Source organism: Megalops cyprinoides, chromosome 5, assembly GCF_013368585.1.
Source record: "Megalops cyprinoides isolate fMegCyp1 chromosome 5, fMegCyp1.pri, whole genome shotgun sequence".
Classification (NCBI taxonomy): domain Eukaryota; kingdom Metazoa; phylum Chordata; class Actinopteri; order Elopiformes; family Megalopidae; genus Megalops; species Megalops cyprinoides.
Genome location: NC_050587.1, coordinates 29908579 through 29924627, shown reverse-complemented (window position 1 = coordinate 29924627; position 16049 = coordinate 29908579). Strand labels below are relative to the sequence as shown.

Here is a 16049-nt window from a genome sequence, read left to right as displayed (position 1 = left end):
TTATTCCTGTTCCAGACATTAAATGGTAACATACTTTACGGGATAAAGTGTATTTTTGAAAAAACAAAATTGAATAGACAAAGAAATAATGCCTGTGACACACAACTGAGATCAGAAGTAACTCATACTTATAGTGTGCTTTATTATACATTGAGAAGTAGCAGCTAGGAGTATACTAAGGATTTGTATTTGGGTACTAAATACACATTTTACCTTTCTGTATGTTTCAAAAGACATCAGTTAGCTGCTGTTTTATAACCATTACTAATAAATGCTTACTATCTGTTCATTACTTGCTCTAAAAATGCACTGAATTGCACTGATATGTAGTAATGTATTGTCATGTATGTTCTAGTTATATATTTACAGGTCATTTAAACTATGAATTAATTGAACTAATGCAGGGAGTTTAGAACATAAAAATAAGTAGAACATAAAGCATAAGCATAAAGCATAAGCAAACACTTCATTTTCTTTCCAGAATGAGAAAATGTGATACACTATGAATAGCTTAGCTTCAGATCAACTCTGAAAATCCTTGTTCAGATACTTCTGTAAAAACAAAAATAAAGGGAGTTAACCATGTTCCGTTTTGAGCTTTTTTAATGGTCAGAGATGTGACAGAGAGAAACATAATGTTGTATGCTCTCAAAATCATTGTTTGACTTTGTTAGTTACGAATGCTTTCATACATTTCATGGCACAATTAATGGGCTAGCTGATGTGGTAAAACCAGTGATAGTGCTGCAGACAAGCAAGGTGGAAAACATATGTTTCAGATGATGATGATGACGATGATGCTTCTAAACCTTTTGCCAGTGATGAGCATGATTGCTTGTTATCAGGCGATTCCTATTATATTTATGATACTGTGGTGTAACCTTCACACTAAATAATTTTAATTGTATGAAAGTAATCTGGTTACATGAATTATTTTTGGTTATATGCTCTCCTATGATTTTAGGTATAGCACAAAATATGCTATTGCATGAAAACAATTTAACTTCTCCAATTTGTGCTTAATAATCAGTTGAAATTGTACTGATGTTGAAGTTGATCTGTCCATCTTTCACAAGTTAAAACTTCCAGGAAGAAGCACTTTATACCTAATAAGCCCAAGTAGCCTCCACTGGCACTTACATGTTTTAATGATGGCTGCCCTTCCAGGCTGAATATAAGCAGGAGTCTCACAAGGTCACCTTGTGTGGTAAACATTAGGGAGCTCCCTCCACCATTAAGAAGGTGAAAGAGGGGCTGCAATTAACCTAAGCACCCAAGGAAGAGCTCTGGGCGACTGTAGCCTCTGGGGATTTACAAGCTCTTGTTTATCAGGTAATCTAGCTCCTAGATTTGGATTGAGATAAATTTGCTTTCAGCCATGTTTTGTTTCTGGAGAGGAAAAGGCTTGGTCTTACACTAAATGTGGTTTTCAAACAGTAGCAATGCCACTTTGATACAAGGTGTTGGAGAGCAGGTGAAAGTTAATCATCTGTGTGTTATAGCAATGCAATATATTGACTGCATGGAAGCTGAGGTCTGCACTGATGAAAAATAGTCTGAAGATAGTGACCCCTTGGGAACCACCTGTGCCACCCACTAAGTGGAGACAGTGCAAGATTTGAACCTCCTCTTGTCTCAAGATGTTCCAGTTGTAAAAACATTCCCAATTTGCAAAGTTATGTGAAGTTCTACAAGCGAAAAATCAATTGTGGCACAAAAGTCATCTTTCATCTGTGCAAGAACCCCTGCCAACTATCTTAGATGTTTCTGTGCTTAAGTTCAATAACAAATTGGCTGGGTTACAGGAAGGGAGAAAGCAGCTGGAGAAGGAAGGAATGGACTGGAGCTGATCTGGCAGGCTGTGGCAATATTACCTATGTCATGATATTTCCACAGCCAAAATGAATTGAGAGATAATTTTTTGCACAAGATAAAAGCATAACAAATGGCTGTAAGCTGCTTTGGGAGGAAGCCAGTTTGATGTTGTGTGTCAGACTTTGATCTTTTGGATGTGGCAACCCCAACCTAGGGGGTGGGGTAGGGGGAAGTGGTCTGAAATGCAGATGAGGTCAGAGATCACATGACAGCTGTATCTGCTCAGCTGCTGAACAGAAAGCAGAAAAATCTGGTAATATCTGAAACAAACAGAAAAGAATGGAGACCAAAACACTGCTGAGGTTGCAATTCACTTTGCAGTAATTCTGGATAGACATCAGGTACAACCGAAATGTTTCGCAATGCAAAACAGAAAACCTTACATGACAAACATGTCAGGGTAAAAGGGAAGGTGAAAGGAGAAGCAGAGATGAGGCTGGAATGACAAGGTAAAGTATGCCGTCTGAACCTCCCCTACACACACCCGGGACTTGGTAGGTACCTTTACAACATACTTTTACCTTTTCTTTTCAAAGCTATCCAAATTATCCAAAGCAAGAAAAAAAATAAAAAATATATTTTGTGCGCATTGACAAATGCATGAACTATGGTTGGACTATTTTCTGTTCCCAGAGCCATAGCAACCAGCAAAGCATTTAGTTACCTCACCGACCTTAAATGTATCAACAGCTCACCACTGGTTTGTGGTGATATGTAAACAACCCAACATGCAACCCAGCATGCAAAAAATGATCAGTGAGTGCCAAATTAAATTTGTATTCCACTCCTAGACAGGCTGATGGGTGTTAATGTAAATGGTTAGCATGCCCCAAAAAACATTCGACTTTCAAAACATTTCTGTATCATTGTCCTTCATGCATCACCAGCCTCTCAGGAAAAGATTGAGCCTCCCACAATCATAAACATCAATGTTTTCATTTAAGTGTATTCTTTTCATTTATTATAATTATTCATACTGCACGACTCATTAACAACTGCAACAATACCACCTTTTACATACCAGACTAAAATGTTTTTCTTTGCAATTCATTTGACAGCTTGTACATACAAAGAGTGTACCTAATGTACTAAATCCACTATTTCGTGGTGTTACTTTCATGGGGAGCTGAAATTTATCTGCCCTTTGCCTTATATAGATATGAGAGATGTAAAATGACCTCTTAGGAACTATACCCAAGAAAACATGTCAAAGCATGTGGGAGGAGAAGGATCGATGTCTCTCGTTTCCTGGCATCCGATGTCCCCTAAGTCCTTCCATTACCCCCCCCCCCCCCCCCCCCCCCCCCCACTCCTGAGAATCAGATGTGAGGATCAGACAAATATCTCTGCAGTTATCCTTTCAACATCATAACCAGACCCTAACACTCCACTGTAATACCATCTCTAAATTTAAGATGGATCCTTGGGCAAGTCGGTATATGATATTTGTAAGCTGTATTATTAGAGTGTTACTTTACAATAACTTACTAAATGTATGATGTTATTTAAAACCTTTTTATTTACACTGCCAATCACTGACATGTTTCAATATTCACAGACTTAGACAGTAGTATGTACAAATAATAAATAGCATATTTACATACAAAGCTTAACTCTGTAAATTGTTTCTTTATAAATGGGTATGCTTTAAAACAAAGTATTTACATAAATGTATATATTTACAGTTGTTCCCCATCAAATCAACCAGAACTTTCTGTGACATGTGACTTACAGTCATAACAGCTCACTAAAGTACTTTACAGATAAAAGGGAATCATACCTGACTGATATAGCAGGTACTTGCTTTCTTATGTAGTGAGAAACAGTGGCCATTTAGAAATTGACAGTAAAACACACAAGGTCAGATCTGAATATGCATTATCCATTTTCCATTATATATTGTGAATGTCATTACTACTTACAATATGTGAAAAATTCACAAAAGTGCTTGTATAGTCAAATAAATTGAACAATATTAACAAATATTTGAACCAATAAAAATCATTCATGTTACTGAATTTTCTATCAACACATGGTTTATGATTATTACTGGTTTCAAAAACAAAACAACTAGGGACCTTATGTTGGGACACTTCAGGTTTGAATTAAAATGTGTCACTTTAGTTTGTCAGTATCTTTGCACTTGAAGTCATGAGACTACAGACTGTTGATATTCTGGGTCTAATTTCTTTTTTATCTCTGTATCATGGTACAATATGATGCATGTGCTTATGTACCTCTTTCCACAAACTTACATTAAGCAAATATGTATTATACCCATAATGCAGACCTTAAATACATGGTCTGGTGAATTATTTTGCGTCAATGCAATGTTTAAGTTTTTATGCATGTTTAATATAAAACTCTGACATGTCACATGTCTCAGTATGACACACATTTGCAAATATCTGCAAAGGTTCCCATTAGCAAACATAATCTTCATTTCTGAGTCAAGAAAACAGTCACGACTCATTTGCAGAGAAACAAAGGGCTGATGTACCAGTGCTCAAGACATGCTAGTCTTGTCCAATTTTGCTGCCTTGGAATCCATTATCCTCAGGCATCTTTTGTAGAGCCTGACTGGAACGTGCTTTCTTTTGGATCTCTTTGTGTTGTGCCTCTTGACTTTGGGATTTGGTCCCTCCAGCTGTTTCCCTGCCCCCGTGTCGCCCGTCCTTGTCAGGGCAAGACGGAGTTGGGAAGCTTCAGAGAGGATGGCAGAGCATCTGTGGGACAGGAAGAACATCTCCTTATAAATATCACTGCTGAGACACATGGCGGTGTAGTAAATGACATATATGCTTCCTGCTAGCGATATACAACATAACATTACATTATTGGCAGTTAGCAGACACTCTTATCCAGAGTGACTTACATGGGTTACAGTTTTATTTACACGTTATCCATTTATACAACTGGATATTTACTGAGGCAATTCTGGATTAAGTACCTTGCCCCAGGGTACAGCAGCAGTGCCCCAGTGGGGAATTGAACCAGCAACTTTTCAAATACAAGCCCTCTCCTTACCGCTATGCTACACTGCCACCTAACTAACAAACAGCTGCACTGACAAACACAGTCATTGTTTTGCTACAAAACTGTATAATGTGCATCTGGTGCAATTTAAAGCTAGTTCACAACTGCAGATTTTGGTGGCCATTTCTCACAATGCCCTTTTCAATGTGGATCCACTGACCTTGTTCTCCCAGTGCACTCATCAGGGTTCGGAATTTTGAAGCAAGACAGGGATACAAAGTCCACCAGCAGAGACTGCACACCATCTGGCTCCTTGAGCTGACTAAGCTGCTGGGCCATTCTGCAGAGACACGAGCACATGTCCTGTGAGTGCGTCCGTTATCTCACGTGCTCTCACAAGGGGGAGCTAGAAGTCAGATCATGCTCACAAGCTGCCGAGATAAGGCCTCCGCCTCAGCTGTGTCGGGTCTCGGACGTGTTTCTGTCTCACTTGTTTGTGCAATTGAAGGGGGCACGTTATCAGCTGCGTGTTTCTGAATAAACAGTGGTGCAGTCTAATCTGTTTGCACAGCGGTGGTCTCATCTGTGTGTACATAGGAGTGTACAGAGATACAGCCTTATCTGTTTGCATAGCAAAGAGTGTTACCTATATGCTCAGTTACAGTGATACCATATCACCTATGTGAAATACATATAATAATAATAATAATAATAATAATAATAATAATAATAATGAAGAGCATGAAGGGCATTTTTCCTTGTTGTTTACAGTTATGGTGGGACAGACTCACCTGTGCATACAGGTACACTGATACACTCTCACTTGTGTTTACAGGCACATTAGTGCAGTCTCCCCCACGTGGATAGGTACAGTGTTACAGTGAGCGTACAGGTATAATCGTTGTCTCACCTTTGTGTACAATTACAGTGGTACAGGGTTTTGTGCTCCAGGTTGCGCAAGCCAAATCTCTCCTCCTGAGGAAGAATCTTGAGCCTGCACTCATCCAAGTGTTTGTAACAGTCACAGGGCTGCAGTTTGTCTAAAACACAAGAAAACCAACAGAGGATTACATTACAGGCTGCACACCTGTCTGTAACCACAGCGGTTTGTAATGACAGCACTGTAGAAGCACGGTATAATCTGCCACGAAGGAGTGCATAACATAAACATAACTTTGGACACCCTCGGATCACTTACACTTCAGCTATTCATATTTTATTCATTTCTAGAAAAATAGTTCCAGGACAAGGATGCATTTGAGCACAGGTAATGCTGCTGCAGACAAGTGTCCTAGCAACTGTTACAGCTATTGTTCTGCTTATAAATTCTTCAAACAGTTCGTACATATTTATTGTCCCTGCATGCCTTGTGGGCATCTACACTATGCAAAACCACTCTCCTTTGCAGGCCGCTGACATCTCTGGTTTCATTGCATTGACTAAAAGAACTGATCTACTTGCAGCATGCAATTCCAACAGAAAGTTTAGTGGAAAAGGTCAATTTTAAGATTGTTTACAGTTTGGAGAACAAGAGAACAGTGATATTTTTTGATCTGCACTGTTAGTTTTATCTAAATGGCTAAATAACAGGAATTAGGCAAGCATATCCTCCCCACGTCCTCCCACACACCTCTTTGTCTGGAATCCTCCATGGGTACAAGGTGGTTGTCTGGGACCATGTCCTGGATCCTGGGCTGGATGGTGGGCAGTGCATTCTCTGAGCCAGGGTGACCCATCTGTGTAGGAAGGGAAGTAGTGTCCTCTCTTCCTGCTGTGCTGACAGTAGTGAGCTGTAACACTGGTGCAGTGGATGGTCTCTGTGTAGAAGCAGTTGGCTGCTCCACACATACTCTCCTCCTCGGCCCCCGCACCTTTCCGAACCTGAAGGTCTCCCCTCGAACTGGGCCCCTGGGGCGACATCGCCTCCCGGGTTTGGGTCTTCGGCTTGGTGGCTTGCTGTCTTTTCTTGTGGAAGACGTGACGTTCTGGACAGGCCGTACCGTAGGGGCTGCGGAGGCTGAGGTGACATTCGAGTGTCCAGCAGTGGCTGATGGGACAGAGGTAACGCCTGACTCCTCATCTTCTGTTGCTGAGTGAGAGGAGTTGTACACAGTAGGATCCTGCATTATGGCAAATTGAGTCATCTGGGACAATGTGCATCTGTGGGAGAGAAGAGGAGTTAGTATGTGATGTAGCTGAAGCCTACACAAAAATATGAGGTTTTAGTGTCAGGGCCAGCTTGTGAATGCCCAGAGAGAAGAACGTCTCCTTTCCGGGACAGTCTGCACTTGCTCTGACAGAGGCATCTTGTGATATACTCAGATACTACAGCTTCTTTTTGCCAAAGCAAATCAATCTGAATTCTATTTGACACTTAATAAGGGATGGCTACGTTCATATTACAAGGTTGCTGCCTGAAACTAGGAGAACCCATTTATTCATGTTTAGCACAAGCATTTTTCTATTTGTGAAATGAGTCATTGATTTTGTAACATTAATAGCCTGTAGTTCAAGCTTAAACCATGAAATCAATGCTTCTCTTTTCTCTTAAGGTCAAAACTATTTTGCGTCGCACTGCATTCATGCACTGCCGGCTCAGTGAGGAAAATTTCTGAGCATTGGTGAGCCCCTATGTTGGCTGCTTTCAGTAACAGGGCATCTGTTTGAAAGGTGAAGCTAGAGATGCCCATGTAAAGAGAAAGAGGTGGAGTGCCATTACCAGAGATAGTCTGTCGAGCTGTCCATCAAGCAGGCAAAAAAAGAGTATTGTGGCAAAATTAACAGTATCTGTTATGGTTTACACAGTTTGTCTTTCCTGCAGATGAATGCATGATGTTTGCAGAGGTGTGATCTTTAGGATTAGTTTTATTGTGTAGTGCACATGCACATAGTAATTTTGCATAAATGGCAATATTTTCCACAATGCATTTACATTTAGCCTGCATATATGTCTTTCAGTGATGTCTTACATGTGCCCACCTGTTTTCAGTGGTTATTTTTTTATCATGTGCTGTTCCTTTAATGGATTGCTACTAACATACACATGAAAGCCTAGGCTCCTTCAGGCAGCCTCCTGAAGGACTTGCCTGTGACTTGCCAGCTATTGTTCCCCTGGAATCAGGATGCTGCACCCCAATAAATACCCATCACACTCACATGCCCCACCAGTTGGTCTGGGTGCACTGCATTTTCTGGTCGAAGATGAAGCAAGGGGTCTTCAGGATGTTGAAGTAGCTGTAGCCCACCAGGTTGGCGATGGTGTCATTGGCTCCCAGGAGACACTTGCGGAACCTGAGGGAGGAGAGGAAAGGACGGTATTCAGATTCCTTCCCGCACGGCCCATTCACAAGCTGACCCGTGGCCTTCTTTGGCTCTAATCATGGCGTCAGGCAAACAGGGGCACCCAATTTGTTATCGCTGACTTAGCAAAGCTTTCAGACATGAGGAATTGCGCATGTTCTCTCAGCAGATACAGACAGGCTGCCAGCGCACACATCTCCAGCACGTGTGCTTCCTGTCAAGTCTAATCCATATCTGTTGGGGTGGGGGGAACAATAAACTTTCAGCAGGAAAATGAAATCTGCCCATTCTTTCTCTCTTGATGAAAGAGTTTGTTGTATTTTTTTTTTGCTTTACAACCCACACTTTATCAGGTGAGCATGCCTGCCTTTGATGCCACCATAAAGTTGAGACATATGGGCAATATATGGGCAAACAGACTGCCTCACGCGCAGTTAATTAACGTGATATACAGTTTACAGATGCTGGGTTTATTGCTGCCAAATCATCAATGGGACCGGTAAAGATAATCATAGAGATCAAGCTATTCCAGCTCAATAAAACCATGGGCATACCTATACAACAGTACAGTCTAGTACCATACCATATGGGGTGACAGAGATCATGTGAAAAGCTGACCATTTCCTGAAAGGTACTCAGTATTCCAATACTTACAGACCATAAAAACCTGTTATAGGCAATGGATAACCTAGTTTACCAGTCTCATGTCTACAGCAGGATCCCCTCATAGCCTACAACTCTATTTTCAGCTCACACAGTCCTGAAATCTAAATCCCCCAGCTATATTTCACATTGCAAAGGGTTTGGCAATTCACTGTGCATAATTTTGCAGCCAACTGCACAGCATGGTATAGGCGGTGTGCCACCTCCCTTTATGAATTGAAAATTGTACACTGCACACAAATACACACCAGACAATGTCCAGCGTGAAATGATGCACACCAAGGCCAGAAGTTACTCCATGGATGCACGGCTGCTTCTAGATACCTCTCTATGTATATGCATGTATGTTCATCAGAACAGAGAGAAAGAACCAATTACAGTGCCACAGTAACGCCACAGAATTCCCTGAATATAGAACAATGGTTTGCAATGATATTTTGGGGCCAATGGGCCACACTCACCTATGATCGCAGTCGCAGTGTGAGACAGTGAAGAAGTTGCGGTTGAAGATGCCATAGCCGGACCTAAAGGCGGAGATGGTTTCTTCGCAGTGGTCATGCTCCCGGCAGCACCTATCCGTCTGCATAAACACACCTGCAGGGAACAGGGAACCTTATCAGGAGGAAGGGAGACTGGGGGTGCATCTAAGTTATGATACACAGTAATGCTTTCTGATGGACTTGGGGTAATGTCACACCCAGCAAAACAGACAGTTAATATGAACACCGTTATAACTGTTTAAGCAGTTAAGTTCTATAAGTTCTATCTGGTGTTACGCATGCATTGGTTTATAAATGTGACTTAACTATAGCTATAGCAACCCCCTTTCCTGTCCTTTGAGTTAAACGGGCGATGTTAGGACGAACACAACCATAAAACACTGATGCTACATTATTAGGCTTCATTGACTCAAAATTTAGCTTCCTGGCTGGTTGCCCTGTGGACGACGTTACATTCGAATTTAACAAGCCTTACTACATACATCCATACATAGGTATAGTTTTCAAAAGAAATTTAAATAGTGTGTTCCTCACCTAAGTCATCGTAGTGAGTTGCTTTGTTTCCAGAGCCACACCAGACTGTCCCGGGAACTATCCATGCGCGCTTCTTGCGCTGAAGCTTCACTCTCGAACTATCCTGGAAGCTGTGATGTTCGCTCGCGGTTTGGTCATGAACCTGCAGGTCTCTCTTTTGGCGTTTAGATGCTTCGGCTCCCATGACGAAAGAAGATGCACATGAGCTACCCGGTGCAAAGAGCACGCCGACGTTAAAGCGCTTGTCTGGAACGTTGAAGAAATTCCTGGCTCCCTCGTCCCGGCAACGAGTCAAATAGCTCTCAGTAACAGTCGATTCATCACTCACTGTGCAGTCCACAAGCTGTCCTTTCTCTGTCCAGACAGTGTGATACAGTTGAAGAAACGTTGGCTGTGTCTTTTCTGATAGTCTGAGGAAGCTGTAATGAGAGTGACCTTGAGTGGTGTTAATTGTCCAGTAGCAGAAATTGGCACTGTTTTGACCCGCCGTCGCATCATCCGCAGATGTAAAACCGTACAACACCAGTAGTATGACAAAGTGCAGATATCTACTATTTTGCATCTCTTTACTGGTACCGAATTTATACGAAACTGTCCACTAAATGAAGGAGGTTGTTTGTAGATCTCCTTAGCTAAACGATCGACAACTTGTCTTGAGAAAATCCCCAGATGAAACTACAATGCATTAAACAAACCTCGGATCAAATACCCCCAAAATATACATGCGCTAACGTATTTAACGTGAACAGAGCGCCCTTAAATGAGTTCTGTACTGTTTACTGTTTACTACAGTGAATCAAAACAACCTTTAAGTATCTTAGCTGCTGCAAATACTCTGTATACAACTGGCATAGGTGACCCAGCCCAACAGCAACAGAGGCAATAATGCAACAGCTGACAACCTGCCGGTGTCTGGAGGTAACGCAAAGTAAGAGTCAGCTTTTAAGTGGACAAAAACTGGGATTTCCCCGGAGGCGTTGGACAAGGTCAGTGTCAGATATATTTCAGGGAAAGCGTACAGGAGGCTGGACACCTGCTCGCGGTGAAGGTTGGCTGTGGGTGCGCCACGCCTTCAGTATGAGGCGATGTGTCGCCTAAAAAGCCGAGCGCGATTCTTAAAATCCTATTGGAGAAGACCGTACACACAAACACACACACACACACACACACACACCCTCGTGTTCAGCTTTGCTAACGAAAGACCACAATGAGGGAGGAGGATATAATTTACACAACAAAACATTAAAGGCGCTATTCAAAACAAAGTTGTGTTAAGTTATAAAACGTTGCAGAAGAGAAAAGATAATGGGTGTAATAAAGTTGTGTTGCAGTTAAAAATGGAAATGCCTTCGCTCGTTATTTCAGACTGAGGTATCATTAAATGATTTGGCATTAAACGTCACTTGTAGGCATTATCTTTCACCGCGATCTAACATGAGGTGTCCCTGCGTAATTTGACAACAAGACAGTCTCAAATTCCAATAGGTATGACTCATACGATCATTATTGGGATATTGAACTTGACCATTACTGCTCGCTGGTTCAATACACTAGTTTCCGGTAAAGATTACTTGCTAATGAGTTTGTTCAAAGGTAGGCAAACTACCTTCCAAAACTGTACAATTAGGCAACTATTTTATTACTGGCAGTGCTATTAGTCACATGGTGTTGCCTGTTACAGATTATCATCATAATACACTGTATGGGTTCATGGAAAGCGATTTTTTAAAGGACGTTTCTATGCTTCCTAAATGCTTCCTAAATAGCCCGCGTATAGTCCATTGCATCTGTTGGAATTTAGAAATGTGGATGGCTACAGTGTTCTCACACAGCCACTGAGGTTCACGAACTTCTGCCCTATACGAAGTAAAATTTCATGTTTGCTTACCAACAAAGGCAAAGTCCACGTCGCTACCTGCTGCGTGTCCGCCTGAGGGGCTGATGCGCACCTCGCCTGATTCGCACAAAGTTTTCTGCCATGTCACGACTGTACAATGGGTACGCGAGGGCAGCTGTTCTGCAGTTTCATTGGTTGTTTCCAGGAGGAATTAACCTGAAGCCTTATGGCCAGGGCCCTTTATAAAATCATAAAATATTGTCGTTTGTTATCATTAGAAAACTCGAAGGCGATGATAACAAAAAGAAAATTAAGAACCTTGGACTGTGCTTAGATTTCATGATTTTTAAACCACCTGCATAGCGAAGCTTTACATTTTTCATTATTTTAAGATTGTTCAATACATGCAAAATTAAACATGTATGATGTTATTTTAATTCATATGCATATAGACAGCTTTCACAACATGGCCATGATGTTTTAACAGTACTAATATTTGTATGTGATTTAATATTGGAATTTGTCTTTATCCTTCGGCTGTCACCACTGTATCAATAATGCATTTCTGTAATTTAAATTAGTAAATTAAATAAAGTTAAACAGACACCTAACTAGTACTGTGTAGGTTGCCTGCCATGTATCACCATGCTATCATTATGTTTGAAGAAAAGGTATACATTGCATTGCTTGCTGCCATGTATGGCATGACAGGGGTATTGCTTCCACATTGGTTAGCTGACGTGTATGTCTCTGTAATGAACTGTGCATGTATCTTTAATAAATTAATCAAATACACAGAAAGAGCAAGCAGACACTGAAAATTAAGTTTCACAGGCCTGAGACCATTTGCAATTGCCTTTAATTTGTCAATGTGAACTAAATTCCATGTAAAATCTTTACATGCAAATTATATTGAAATCATACAGGTATTTTTCCCCTTGCCCAGCGCATGCACTACGTATTTACAAATAAATAAACGCAATGTTTCATTCCATAAATAGGGGGTGAAAATGAAGAAGAGACAACACATCACCATGAAACGATACACTGATTCTCTAAGAGACGGGAAAATTAGCTTCAGTCCTAAATGGATCTTTTCCCAAAACAAAGTTCACCTGATTGGCCTTCTGTGATATTCCTGTAATCTGATACAATTTCTGGAGTGCAGCCAAAGTGGCATTTATACTTAATGTTTTCACAATAGCCAAATTTGCAGTATACTGTCTTACATCTATTTTTGTATATTTTTTATACTGAGAGTATGGAGCAGCCACACCTAACCAGTTTTGGAGAGTGGCCCACACCATTACATCTTACGTAAAAAACACCACTCCTTCTAAATGACATCATAAATTGATATGAAACTTTTGAGGATGTGGAAACCAAATGACGTTTGAAGTGTCTGACCCCCCCACAACGCTGTGCTTTGCTGGGATCAAAACCAGTCCGAACCAAACAACACGGTGCACACATCTGCAAAGGTCAAAAGTGCCTGGGGTGCAGGAAAGAGAAAACAAACCTGTATGCTTAAAAAAAGAAAACACAGGGTACAGAAAAAGCCAAGTGCTCTCTATTACAAAGTAGAATAAAATACAAGAATGAAAGAGACACCATCAGCCACAACAACGCCTCATGCATAGGGTTTTATCTAACTCTTAAGTTGCAATAATGAAGCCTGAGGTTATTCCGTCGTACAATGTGCGCTTTCCTTGATTTGCAGTAGTTGCCTATAGTCACGTGCCAAAGCTTTGATAATGGAGCAACAGGCCCGGCGCTGGAGACGGCAAGCCTTGTTTTGGTGGGAGCCAACAGCATACTGTATGACTGCTCCCTGCACCATACAGGCCACAAACATGCGTCATGCGAGTTGAGGCGCACATCTATGTACAGGCACTGTCAATGGCAGGCTGATAGAATCAGTGCAGTGTAAAAGCTCAGTAATTACTTGAGATAACAAGTCAGGTCAGTAGGGCGCTTTTGAAATCTGTATGCAACCATGTGAGAAGATTTTGACATGTCTTTTCCCACAGGGTGGGAAAATTAGAACAATGTAAGAACTAACAAGTCATTAATAATATAGCGATAGTATAATTTCCCATGTTCAAATGTATGTATATATATGTGTGTGTGTGTGTGTGTGTGTAACCTTCTACACTAGTGACCAAGACACAAACTCTAAATGCGATCTAAATGGGATTTATCACAATTTCCTGGGCTGTAAGTTTATCTTTGTAAGACAGAACATGGAACTTACAGTAAAAAAGTGAAACTTTTTTGGTACAGAGAAACACAAAAGCTACAAAGCAACACTTTCACACATTGTGGCTGGTAAAAGTTTCATTTTGTCCAAAGTCTTCACATCAATAATAATGTCTGAACCATAACAGTCTTTCGTACCAGGCTGCTATCCCCTGGGACAGGATGCTGTTTGGTATAGCATGGGTTTCTGGCCTTTTGCTCTAACTCAGGCCTTATTTACCAATTTGGAGCCAGTCACTGGACAACAGTATCATTTATTTCCACCTGGATGTCAATAATATGCCAGATGAAAGGCATTTCTGAAACCCTCAACACCACACATCTCCAGGACCAGCAGCTGACACCATTGATATAGTGAATCAAGGGCGGACATTTATTTAGAAATAAATCCACAACTGCCTCGCAAAATTATTTACATTCCCATCATGACAAAGCCAGGACTAAAGACACTAATTGTATTTAAGATGTAGTATATTAAAATAAGTCTGTTCAAATCTGATTTCCTAAGGGCCATTTTTAAAACCGTTAACACTCTCCAAATTTGGTTCAGTTAAGAAAAGGATTAGTTGAATATGGTGGCTGTTTGCCTGGCTGGTAACAAAAACCAATGCAGTCCTCCAGGACCAGGGCTGAGTAGCCATTTTGCTACTACAATTGTTAATACAATTAAGCTGCAGGTGGACTCCCAGCCATTAAAGTCTATCAGTTTTAGCCACCATGACACATTCTTCTAATCTGTTTTCCAAACCTGTATATACATACACATACCTGTGCTAGAGCATATGTGCACACCAGCTTCCTCTTCATAATGATTATTACTGCAACATTATCAAACAGAGAGTTTGTTTCTAAAAAGTATGCATGTAATATATGGTAAGATACTGCAAGACATGATAATATGCTTGTACAACATTTCTGATTAGCAGTCACTCTCAATTTGGCAATATGGTAGCAATGGTCATTTAAATACTACTCTATTATATAGAAAATCCAAAATGTAAAATATTTAAAACACACACAGATGATGTGCCAGGGTGGTGAGATGAAGGGACCCCGGTCAAAAAAAACCCCACTACATCCTTGCAGATCAAAGCCAATTGCGTTTTGCTGCTATGGACTCTCAGCTGGCGAATAACTCAGTTCAACTGCAGGACTTACCCAGCGATTGGAACAAGTGCCTTAACTAGCTGAGCCACTCAGAAATGTTTCAAATTTTTATTGACACTGGCACATAATTTTTTTTAAACATAGACTGAACAAAATATATTATGTTATATATGTCATACATAAATGTTATTCAGACATATTTCATATAAATAGGTAATTTTTGCCTAATATATATATATGAAAGTACATATATGAAAGTGGTTATATATGACTATAGTACATATGCATATGCATGTGCATATGTTTTAAATATATTATACATTTTGGATTTTCTATTGTAGTATCTTTTTTTGTGTGGGTTCTTTGTTGTTCTGACTTGCATACTTGGGTGATATGCTATATAATTAGGCATTTAGGACATTTTAAATGTTACAGCCAGTGGATCATGATGATTCATTAAAGGCCATGGTTGTAAGTCTGTTAAAATGAGTGCTAGAAAATATTGCTGAGTTGACTTCAGAAGGCATCTTTGTCCAAGCCAGTGCATTTTCAAGTTTGTGATTTTGGTGGTGATTACAGATGGGCTGGGGTACGCTTTGTATTTGATGTTATGATTTACAGGCAAAACTACTGAAAAAATCGCTCCATGTACTGCTATGTCAATCTTCACAAACGTATTTTACAAGGTATTCTTTAAAGGATTCAAACCATACACCCAAAACCTACGGGACAGAGGGGTTCAGTATTGACTAAGGGGCGACCCCCAAGAGACACTGTTCCCTCCGTGTAGACCCTCTCAGGGGCAGGGATTGGGGAGGGGGGATTTGAGTTTTACCTGAGGTAATATGAAACTGATGAATTTGATCACATGAAAGTGATGGTATGGGGATGGAGTGACCAGCATTGGGGTGGGGGGTGGTGGGACAGATAGGGGACAGGGGCATGAGTCAAACAGACAGGAAGTGGGACCCAGCGTGCTGGAAGACATGAAGGCCGTT

At 40.8% G+C, this 16049-nt stretch overlaps 1 protein-coding gene across 1 annotated transcript; it reads right to left on the bottom strand.

The window, feature by feature from the left end:
* Positions 1-4381: 4381 nt before the first annotated feature.
* On the bottom strand, positions 4382-11828 carry pla2g3 (phospholipase A2 group III). The gene is made up of 8 exons (XM_036529952.1): positions 11764-11828; positions 9849-10267; positions 9276-9408; positions 8008-8142; positions 6482-7011; positions 5762-5891; positions 5072-5191; positions 4382-4601 (listed from the first exon to the last, which is right to left on the bottom strand). The coding sequence occupies exons 1-8, from the start codon at positions 11826-11828 to the stop codon at positions 4382-4384; spliced, it is 1752 nt and encodes a 583-aa protein (XP_036385845.1).
* Between the last annotated feature and the right edge of the window lie 4221 nt (positions 11829-16049).